At 36.1% G+C, this 12278-nt stretch overlaps 1 protein-coding gene across 1 annotated transcript; it reads left to right on the plus strand.

Moving 5' to 3' along the window:
* Nucleotides 1-1955: 1955 nt before the first annotated feature.
* LOC127809899 (disease resistance protein RPV1-like) lies at nucleotides 1956-8850 on the plus strand. The gene is made up of 6 exons (XM_052349068.1): nucleotides 1956-3006; nucleotides 4722-5823; nucleotides 5902-6339; nucleotides 6442-7362; nucleotides 7448-8102; nucleotides 8428-8850. Exons 1-6 carry the CDS (start codon nucleotides 2510-2512, stop codon nucleotides 8583-8585), a joined length of 3771 nt encoding a protein of 1256 aa, XP_052205028.1. The 5' UTR covers nucleotides 1956-2509; the 3' UTR covers nucleotides 8586-8850.
* Nucleotides 8851-12278: the final 3428 nt, after the last annotated feature.

Raw genomic sequence — 12278 nt, forward strand, 5'->3', positions numbered from 1 at the left:
TTACTCGATTACAAAAATACCTTACTCGATTAATTTAAATATGACAGAAGATTACATTACATACTCGATACAAGGGTTAAGATAGTAAAGTACTTCCTATCTTTACTCGATTATTCCTACATTTGTAATCAATTATTTTTTAAATATACTGAGTATTACTCAATTACACAAAAGGCTTACTCAATTAACTTATATTTGGAAAAACTTACTTAGGCTCATCACATACTTGATTATTCCAAACTTATTACTCGATTTTTTGAATAAACTACTCGATTAAAATTTTATCAAACTCAAAAACTTATTCAATTGTTTTAGTTATCATCATTGAACCATATTTACTAATTTTCCTTCTTATTAAATGAAAATACCAAATTTCTCACCATGATATAAGTGGTACAACGTTTTGATATTTCTTATATAACATTAACATATTTGTTGCATAATACTTGGATAAATATGGTATAACATTATAACATTCATGATATAAACTATGAATTTTATAGTATAACACAATGATACTTATGATACAACATTAGGATGTACGTGAAATAATCCAATAGTATTCGTGATATAACATTAGGAAAGACATAATTTAACATTGAGATATCCCACACTTAGGGATGTTCAAAGTTTATTTTTGAAAAAAAAAAATCATATCATACTAAATTGAGTCAAAACATTCATTTTTTCAAATTGATCAAGGCGAAACTAATTTGAATTTGTAATTAACACAAACATATACAAACCAAACTACATAGTTTGAGTTCTCAAAAAATTTGTGGTTTCTTCTTCTTCTTCTTTTCGAATGCTAAAAGAATAAAGAGTTTAAAATAAAACTAAATAAACTTCTTCATTATGGAATACATATTGATAGAATTGTCATTAAATAAAAATAATATAGCAAGTAAATTTAATAAACTTATTCATTATTGAATCTATTCTTTTTGGATATCTTTTTACATTATGGTAGTAAATCCAATGAATTATGACAAAGATAATATTATGATAAGATAATTATTTTAACTTAAAAATATCATGATTGTATTATAATATGCAAAATTTGAGAAGAAATAGTAAAATTCTAAGAGTAGATAGTTATGAGATTTTGATTTAGTTTTTCCCTTAATTCAACTTTCGAACATCTTTGTTTGAAATCGAACCAGATACCTCATTTTTTTATATTATAAACCGAATTTGAACTGATTTATATAAAAAATTAAATTGAAATAAGTTAAGAAGTTTGGTTTGATTTGGGTTTCTAGTTTTACTAGGTTGGTTTCACATATCTACCTATAATATAATATTTGGATATCATAATACAATGAATTGGTAATGTGATAAGATATTTTAGTATTCGTTATATAATGTAAATGCAACTTAAAAGTATCCATCACTGGTATTTTGTAGTAATTTTTTAATTATTTTCTAGAATATTATATATATATATATTTAGCTTATGTATGAAGATTATATATAGTTTTTTCAATTTTATATTTATATATAAAAAATATTTTCATAAAAAACTTATTTAGATTTAGTTTTAGAAGAATATATTTTGTTTAGAATTAGATTTTCTCGATATTCTTTTATGAAATAAAAAATAGATATTTATATTTTCTTTAATTTGTAGTTTTGAAATTATAAAATATATTTGAATATATATTTTTAGTTTACAATTAGATTTTAAAATTATATATATATATAATGGGGAGGGACAAGTATGGGTGTGATGGTCAAATTGTTTTGATTTTTTAGAATATGGGTAATATTTGTTATTTATAAAATATATGAATTATATTTTATAATTAAATTAAACCTTAGGATGGTTATTGTAATTTATTTCATTTTTATTAAATCTTTAAATTTGACCAGTTGAACGTGTGGACTTCCATGTAACGGCAAGACTAAAATTTATCAAAATTAATTCAATAATTAGAATTTCAAGAACATTGATACCTTTTGATGCCCATAGAGTCCTGTCTAAAGTATTGGGAGATTATGTATTTTGGAGCTAATCCAATCAGTAAAATGTAATTTCCCTTCAAATATCTGCTCAAAACAACCATCAAACGGTGCCATCCATGAGAAGATATGTAGATCATCGCATAAGAAATAAGTCGGCGACCAGATTGGATGGCATCTTTCCTCTTTGTCTATATGCCCAAATGAACCCTTTTGACTTCAAACGCTGTTGGTTCTACCGTTTCACTACTTAGATCCCCATGTATTTTCGGTGATTTCTATGTGCTTGTTTATGTATGCATATGACGTGATTGAAGGAAGCTTCATGTGCAATGAATCAATCAACTTGTTTTTGAAAAATATTTCAACAAAGATGTTGCTTTTTTATATTGGGTATAATTGACTTTGATGTATCTATTCTATCCCGTTGTCTATTTACTTGGTCATTTTCATTCTGTTTCTGACATCTTGTGCAAGTGGGTGCCTCATTTGACTATTGGAGACTGAAACTGGTTTTCTCATCCATCTATCTCCTGGAGCTTTGCCAATGGCTGCTGCAGGATGTGCCTATGAGGTGTTCTTGAGTTTCAGAGGCAAAGACATTAGGAAGACATTCATCAGCCATCTCCGGACAGCCCTTGTGCAAGCAGGAATCCATACCTTCATAGATGATGAAGAAATTGAGATAGGGGAAGATATTAGCTCAGAGCTCAAGAAAGCCATAGAGCAGTCGAAGATTTCTGTAGTTGTGTTCTCCAAAGATTATGCATCTTCAAGATGGTGCCTTGATGAACTTGTGAAAATTGTGGAGAGGATGAAGAGCTCTAGGCAGGTTATCTTGCCTGTTTTTTATGACTTGCATCCATCTCATGTGGGGAAGCAGACTGGAACTGTTGGAGAAGCTTTTGATAAACATGAGGAGGAATTTGAGGCAGAGGCAGGTGGAAGAAGAAATGAATGGATGGACAGGATGAAGAAATGGAGGGAAGCTCTCACTGAAGTTGCAAATCTAGGGGGAAAGGTCCTACAAAATGAAGCTGATGGGTAATTTCTCCAGAAGCCCTTAATTTGAACTAATTACTCTTGAAGTTCTTGCAAGCTGAGATGCCATTCACCATTCAATTACCATTATGTCATTCACCATTCAATTACCATTATCATTTCATGCTTTAAATTGCTTGGTTTTTATACCACCTCTTGATTAAAATCGTTGAAACCACAAGAGTCAGCACAAGGTCATAATCTTTATCTGCTTCAAATTTGCCAATTCAGATTAAAACATGGCTTTTGGGACAAGATTTATGGGAAATTTTTTTGACATTTGTGGTGGCAAAAGTTTAGTATTTTCAAATACGAATCAGAACGATGTTTCGTATATCAGGAAAGAAAAACTAATTAATGGAAAAAATCCTGATGTTAGCCGCATTTCATGTGTTTGGTTTCTTTCTTTCTTTCTTTCTTCTTCTTCTTTTTTTTTTTTTTTTTTGTACTTTTTTATTTCCAGTTCTCTTTTCATCTTGTAGTTGAATGTCTGATGGTTTGACAAAAGGTTAAATCCTTTTATTTTCTGCACATATAGAAGGTGAGTCTTGGTTCAATGGTAGGGTTGCTTCATTGTAACCTGGAGGTCAGAAGTTCAAGTTAGGAAATAGCCTCTTTGCTAAGCAAGAGTAAGGCTGCAACAAGTTGACCTCCCCTAGAGCCCGCGATGTGGGAGCCTCATGCACTAGGTTCACCTTTCACTTCTATTTTCTGCATATACGAAGTATGAGTGCTGCATCATCATGTTAGCTAAAGGCATGATTTCCTTTTGCAATTTGTTGGAAGGTTCATTCAGGAATTGTGGAAGTAATCAGAAGTAAATTGTGCTATGCTGTTCTGAATGTTGCACAGGTAGATGTTCGAGTCAAAAACACTAATTTGTGGCTACAAGATGGTTCAAGTGAAGTTGGTTAATTAACATTCTATAGCATGGGTGGGATAGGGGAAGACTACCATTGCTAAAACTCATACAAACAAATGTTGACAAATTTGATTGTACCGACCAGCTTCCTTGCAAATAGAAGAAACATCTTAACTACCAAATGTTTGGTCTGTCATAAAAAAAATTGAATCAAATAGGGGATTCTGCTGTTGTTTATCATGATCTATGTAATTTCCAAAATGCTGATGCTTGTCCTTAAGAAATCCTTTATGCATTTTGATATTTGATTCCAATTAATGCAATTTTTGTTATTGACCATAAACTTGGTTTGGCTGATAGTTGATTTCCCATGTGGCTCAAAATTGGTTGATTACCAAGTCAACTTATTTGGAAATAACTACTGAGTGAACTAAACGTGTGAGCTATTGAGAAATTTCAGAGGGGGCTGCCTACTCATTGTGACTATGAGCTACCAAGGTCGAGAAATTTTAAAAATACATTTAAATGCTCAATTATCTTAAAATCTTTTAGCCCTTCTTGTGGGGTCAGAGGATGTTCTTTTAATATTTTCATGATACTGGTGTCAAAACATTTAATATTTTCAAATGAAGAATGAAAAAAGTAATTGGTATATCAGGAAAGAAAAACTAGTTGACAGAAACTGCATTCGATGTGTTGGTTTCTTTCTTCTCCTTCTTCTTTCCCCCACGTCTCTTTTCCCTTTTCAAATGACTGGTGGTTTGACAAGAGGATAGAGATTATTTTATGCAGTATTAAGTGTGATCAACACATCAACATATTAGCTAAAGACATACTTACCTTTTGAAATTTGTAGGCAAGAAAGTAGGTTCATCCAGGAAATTCTGGATGTGATCCGAAGTAAATTAAACTGCACTGCACCAAATGTTGCACCCCACCTAGTTGGTATAGATGCTCGAGTCAAAAACATAAATTTGTGGCTGCAAGACGGTTCGACTGAAGTTGGTGTATTAGCAATCTATGGCATGAGTGGTACAGGGAAGACCACCATTGCCAAAACTGCATACAACCTAAACTTTGACAAATTTGATGGTAGCAGCTTTCTTGCCAGCATAAGAGAAGCTTCAGAACAACCAAATGGTTTGGTTCGTCTACAAAGGCAACTTTTATCAGATATGCTAAAGAGGAAAGCTGAAAAGATATACAATGTTGATGAAGGAATCCTTAGGATTAAAAATGTTGTATCTTGCAAAAGAGTTCTTATTGTTCTTGATGATGTTGATCACTTGGATCAAATAAATGCAGTAATTGGGATGCGACAATGGTTTTATCCCGGAAGCAAAATTATCATAACAACTAAACATGAGCGATTGCTGAAGGCTCACGATGTATACGAGAAGTATAAGGTTAAGGAGCTGGATGATAAAGAATCACTTCAACTCTTCAGTTGGCATGCCTTTGGACTGAACCATCCTGCTGAGGGTTATATGGAGCTCTCGCAAAGAGTTACACAGAATTGTGGAGGGCTTCCTTTGGCCCTAAAAGTCCTGGGCTCTTCAATGTCCGGTAGAAGTGTAGATGTGTGGAAAAGTGCAATAAAGAAATTGGAAGCAATACCGGATGGTCATATCTTTGAAAAGCTCAAAGTAAGTTACGACTCTTTGGATGACAACCACGACAAGAACTTATTCCTGGATATTGTCTGTTTCTTCATTGGGAAAGGCAAAGATTATGCAGTTTCAATACTAGATGAATGTGATTTCTACAGCTTAGCTGGAATTCAGAATCTTATTGGTAGATGTCTCTTGATGATTGGTGAAGATGACAAGCTGATGATGCATGATTTACTTCGGGACATGGGGAGAGAGATTATTCGCCAAGAATCCCCAGAAGAGCCCGGGAAACGTAGTAGATTGTGGCATCACAAGGATTCCCTTTATGTATTGAGTGAAAAAACTGTAAGAAACATTCTTATCATTCTATATTTATGTTTTCTTGCATGACTGAAAGTTACTCATCAAATTTTCTGCTATCAGGGCACAGAAACGGTTAGAGGACTTGTACTTGACTTGCAAATGTTTATGGAGGACAAGTTTGAACGACCAGTCTTCAGTAACGATGCAAAAGGGAGGCATTGCCAAGAAGTTTTTGATGAGTTGCAGATTATGGGCCTATTCAGATCATCAAAACGGCGTCGACTTGATTTCTCTAAGCACTCAGCAGATGCGATTTCAAAAATTTCAGATGAGGGAAACTTGAAAACTGATGCTGTTGCAAGGATGCATGAAATGAAAATACTCCAGTTCCATTATGTTAAACTCACTGGAAGCTACAAGGAATTTCCCAGAAAATTAAAAAGGCTGTATTGGCGTGGTTTTCCATTGAAATATATACCCAATGATTTCCCTCTGGAAAGCCTTGTTGCTCTTGAAATGCGTAATAGCAGCTTAAAACAAGTTTGGAGAGGAAAAAAGGTATTTCTTACTTCTTGGTTTCCTTTTCAGTTTTGGTGATTAAATATGTTGAATAACCAATTCTACATTATTTTTTGTTTTTCCTCTTTTTTCCTCTTACAGGTGCTTAGATCATTGAAATTTCTTGATCTCAGTCATTCCCATGAACTTACTAAAACCCCTGACTTCTCAGGACTCCCCAACCTTGAACACTTGATGCTTAAAGGTTGCTTAAGACTGGTTGAGATTCATGGAACTATTGGAGAACTAGGCAAATTGGTATTTCTTAATCTAAGAGATTGCAGAAATCTAAGGAAGCTTCCAAAAAGTATTTGTGAGCTGAAATCTCTTAGAAAACTCATCCTTTCTGGTTGCTCAAAGCTCATTGAGTTGCCTTTGGAACTGGGCAATCTGAAGCTCTTGACCGAACTCCATGCAGACAAAGTTATTGTAAATCAATTGGTGTCTACCACTGGTGAGGTGAAATCAAGGAGGGCACGCTTCTGGTCTTGGGTTTTAAGAACAAGAAAACACCCAGAGACCATCAACTTTCCTTTGTCTTCTTTATCACACTCATTAGTGAAATTAAGTCTTGCAAACTGCTTTCTTTCAGATGATTCTATTCCCCGTGATCTAAGTAGCTTGTCCTTGTTGCAGTTCTTAAATCTTAGTGAGAACCCAATTCATAGAATACCTGAGAGCATCAGAGGTCTTTCAATGCTCCGGGATCTTTGGTTAGATTCATGCACTAGCCTCCAATTGCTTCCTGAGCTTCCAATGAGTTTAGTCAAGCTGAAGGTACAAAATTGCACATCATTGAGAAGAATAACAAATCTACCAAACCTGTTGAAGTCACTGTTCTTGGATGTGATGGATTGTAGCAAACTGGTTGAGGTCCAGGGCTTGTTCAAGTTAGAGCCTATAGGAAATTTTGGTCTAGAAATGATCAACGGTTTGGGCTTGTCCAACTTGGACTCCATTGGGAACACAGAGGTGGAATTGTTCAACAATATGACAAAAACAAGAATCAAATGTCCTGTTCAGGTGATCTGCCTCTTTCTCTGTCCCACTCTCTCATTTTCTTCCTCTATGGACTCTTGAGGTTAATATGTTGTTTTGTTTGGCACAGGGACTATATGAATTTAGCATATTCAGCACCTGTCTTCCTGGGAATGAAATTCCTGGCTGGTTCAGCCAGGTTGAGGGAAACTCAATATCTTTCAAAGTCCCTTCTCAGCCAAATCTCAATATTCGAGGCTTGAATGTATGCTTTGTCTACTCACGTTCCAGGGACTGCAAATTCCGGTACTGGGGTGAAGCGAAACTCAGACAATGGTTTTCGTATTATGTCAAAATCAGCAATAAGACCAATGGTCTGAAGTGGGTGTACAGCCCAACTTTCCTTGGCATTCCAGGTGCTGGAGACAATATGACATGGTTAAGTCATTGGATGATTGGGAATCAACTGGAAGTTGGCGATGAAGTGAATGTATCAGTGGTTGGATGGAGTCCTACTTTCTGCATAAAGGAGTGTGGAATCAGCTTTGTGTATGGAGATCAGGAGGAGCAGAAGGGAATACCAAAAGAGAGTGAAGGAGTAAGTAAATGTAATCCTGCCTGCCCTCTCCAAAATGAGATTGATGGTGCTATGTCAGCATATCAGTTGAAGAGTGGTGCATACTTCCTCTCGCACCCTGAGCACTCTGTACTTGCAAAAGGCGCAAGTGATACAGTGAAAGCAATTCTACTCGATAACTTATTTACTGACAGTACAGAAAGTGGAGGTGTGTTTCATGTAGCTTCATATTCTTAATACATTCATTTTTGATACATTCATTTTTAAAATAGGCAACCAAAAATAGGTCATGGTTACCATAAAATGTTGTCTATTTGGGATGCCAGGTCCCATAAGGAATGCTAACTAAACTCATGGTGTCAGTCATTTGTGACTGGGATTTGAGCAAGTATGATAGCCAGAACTCATGCTTCCATTGGCGTGGAAGTGCTGTAGTGGTCCAACACTCACAACTGCAGCTACATTTCTAAGCCCCTCATGTACAATTATTTTGGATAGCTACCTTACCTTAGATTTATGCAAATATGTTGCAGGATCAAGAGATGGAGGAGAAGAACATGACAGCGATAAATACATTGCAGGGTCCACACATGGAGGAGAAGAATATGACAGCGATGATTATTACCGTGAGAATGACTCTGATTTGGATGAGGAGGAACTGAATAGTATATTTGATTTGTTGAAAGAATGACTGAAGTAGTTGCATATAGCTTAAAGATTAGGTTAATCAGTTGTTGAGGAATGGATCAATAACAACATGTGGTTGAAGACCAAGTATTTAGGAGATAAGATATTATTTTTGAATTTTTGATTTGTTATTAGGAAGTTGATATTTATGCCTTGTAATTAGCAAATTTTTCTATTTTTCTGTTAAATTCAAGTTCTATTTAACAAGAACTATGGAGTGAATAAATTATCCTCCAAGAATCAGTTTCTTCCCTCTATTCTATACTCGTTTTACACCAACAAATGGTATTAGAGCTCTCATTCTTAAGGGACTTGTGATCCAGAGCCAAAGTTAAGAACATCAACCACACACAAATTCCACAAAACACTTAATTCTCTACATCAATGGATTCGAAAGTACCATTTACGGCCCTTGCATCACCAGTTTTCTGTGGTGAAAACTACCATGTTTGGTCTACAAGAATGGAAGCACACCTAGAGACTAATGATCTATGGGAGGCTGTTGAAGAGGAGTATGTAGTTCCTCCACTGCTTGAGAAGCCCACGGTGGCACAAATGAGGAACCACAAGGAGAGAAAGTCAAAAAAATCCAAGGCCATAGCTACTCTTTTTGCTACAGTTTCATCATTCATCTTTACAAGGATAATGACTGTAACGCCTCGTCTTCCCAAAACGAGTATTACCTCGAGATTTCGGGAATATTTTTTTTTTTCAACATCATACACACAACCTAAGTCTCTCGATATACATACCTTCATCATAATCATTTCTTGACAATCCCAATTATACCTTCTCAGCATATCAAAATTTAAAAATTAATAGACTAAGACAAGTATTATCAATCATATCAGCGGAAGCAAGATCAAAACATCGATGATATATAACTGACAAATTCCTTTTACAATTAAATAACCAAATCGATGTTTCACATGAAAATATCAAAATATTACATAACCTTTGAACATCGTAATCATAGACAAAAACCTACGAAAACTAAACATGGCAGCTACATCTCGACGACATCCTTTCCCTTAGCGCCACTGCTTTCACCTGGAACATTTGAATATTCCAGGGACATAGTCCAAGTTAGATGTTGAATCATCTAAGTGAAAAAATATTTTCATGTAAAATCATATATAAAACCGACAAATCCTGACATGCCCCAGCCTAAGAGAATCCCACATAGCATTTAGCCCTAATAAGGGAAAATGCAATCTCTCTAAAGGCGACACGACCACACCGACCCATTGGTAAACCAATCCTGCTCAAGAGGAACAATCTCGACATATGAACCCGGGAATCACCCCATTGTCATTGTTAGGCTTTACGCTCCTACTCAAAAGCATTCCAAAAATCAATGCAACCCTAGCCCCAAGAGTGTCACATCAGTACTATCCCCGGAATCAACGACACCTCGACCTTAATACTATTGCTCAAAGAAACCTGGGGTGGTGTCCACTCTCAGCCCCGCCACTTGAGCCAACAACCGGGGTGGTATCCACTCTCAGCCCCGCCACTTGAGTACCGTAGGGTAAAGTCCGTCTCAGCCCCATCCCAAGTGGGTCACATAGCATTAACCCTTGGCACGCATCCCGAGTGCTGACACTCGAGAGCTACGTCACAGGTTAACAACCCACGTCCCACATGGACAACACAACATGCCAATGCCGAAAAATCATAACATGCATAAAATCAACATCTCAATGTATGCAATTTACCGTATAAAATCTAATACAGGTGTAAATAATCATTTGTAAAACCAACAATAACCTTAGCCATGGAGATGAACACTCCCAGTAAACCATGCCACAAACAAGTTTTTTGATAGAACCACTCACCTTTAGATGCTACTCAATTTCCTCGAAAAGCGTGATATGCCTCGATTTGGGTGCCCACCTCGAACTTCACACAAGTCACTTCACCTTAATCCGCTAGGCACCCTATTTATCATATCTATCCATCAATTATCTAGATATAATTTTTCTTCTTAATTTTCCTCATATTTTCCTATTTTTCTCCCATTTTCTTATCACTAATAATCTAAAATAATTATCTACGCAACTATTTTCTCAAATGTTTTTACATAACAATTCATAAAATAATTTTCTAAAAATAATAATAAAAATTTCAAAAATACCTGAGCCCTCACGCGCGGGCGAGTGGTGCTGCGAGTGAAGACAACGCGTGCACTACACGCACATCATCTTCTCCAGCAAGCTGGTCGCTGGCCGGCGACCGGAATTTGACCCCGACCACACCTCCTAGAAGCCTTCTTCAAGTCGATCACAATGGCACCCTTGGGAGCCTGAAACAACCACCAGAAGGCCTCCAAATCGAGCAAAATCAGGCTCGGTTCGACCACCGCCTGCGACTTTCTAGCGACCCTCGAAACCCTTTCAAACCACCTTGAAAATTCACCAAACTTTCCAGAAACGCTCCTCTCGCCTCAAGGATCAAAAGCCCTTTATTGGCTTCCCTCGATTCGTTCTCAAAATCGAGCAATTTGATGCTCCAAATTCGGCCAAAACCGACCCCCACGTGGCTAATTTTCGGCCAAAACTTCTCCCAGATGCCTCCTAGACCGTCATTGGCCATGCCCTGACGAGATTTGCTGCCCAAATCTCTGAATGTTCAGGCCAAAATCACGGCTAGATCTGCCATGCTTTGGCAGTTTTTTGAAAATTTCAATTTGGCCCTCTTGAGATTTTCTTTTGCATTTTGGTCCTTATCCTCAAGCCACTGATCTTCCCAGCACCATCTCTAAGACCCTCAAGATTAGTACTTCTTATTTCTCCCTTGAAACATTCGAAAAATTACCGTTTTGACCTCCCTCGGGCAAATTCAAAAAATTACACTTAGGCCCGACTGATCGTTTTGACCTTAAATCCACTCGATTCAACCCGAAATCACTTAAGGGCTGTTCTATACATAAAATATTAGTCATTGACATGCTCATTTGACTTTTTGGACGTCTCTTATGTCGATTCAGTTTTCTTAGCCCGATCGACAGCTGTACCGAAAATTGTTCCCGATACAATTTCTTTTGTCACCAAAAATCATAATTTATTTTACTCGATGATACTATACCATTTTTCTTAATCATCTAAAGTTCGAGTCACTCCCTTCGATCGATCCCATGATCTATTTTAATATCAAACCCATTTTTCGGTATTTTAAATTCATCTAAATTATGCGGTGACCTCATACAGATATGGGGTATTACAATGACTTTGAAATCAGCTTTTGAGGTATGGAACTTCCTTAAAAGTGAGTATGCTGGGAATGAAAGAATAAAAGATATGCAGGTCTTAAACTTAATAAAGGAATTTGAAATGCAAAAGATAAAGGAGTTTGAAACTATAAAAGAGTATTCAGACTTCTGAGTATTGCCAACAAGGTCAGGTTGTTAGGTTCAGAGTTTACTTGTTCAAGAATAGTAAAAAAGATTCTTGTTACTATTTCAAAAAATTATGAAACTTCAATAACCTCCTTAGAAAACACAAAGGATTTGTCCAAGATCACTTTGGCAGAAGTTTTGAGTGCTTTACAGGCACAAGAAGAAAGAAGATTGATGAGGACATAAGGCTTTATGGAATGGGCTTTTCAAGCAAATTCAATGAAGAAAAATGAGAAAAATCATCCTACTTGCTCTCATTATAAAAAGACAAAACATCCAACGAACAAGTGTTGGTGGAGA

The sequence above is a fragment of the Diospyros lotus genome, chromosome 9 (genome assembly GCF_014633365.1).
Source record: "Diospyros lotus cultivar Yz01 chromosome 9, ASM1463336v1, whole genome shotgun sequence".
Lineage (NCBI taxonomy): Eukaryota > Viridiplantae > Streptophyta > Magnoliopsida > Ericales > Ebenaceae > Diospyros > Diospyros lotus.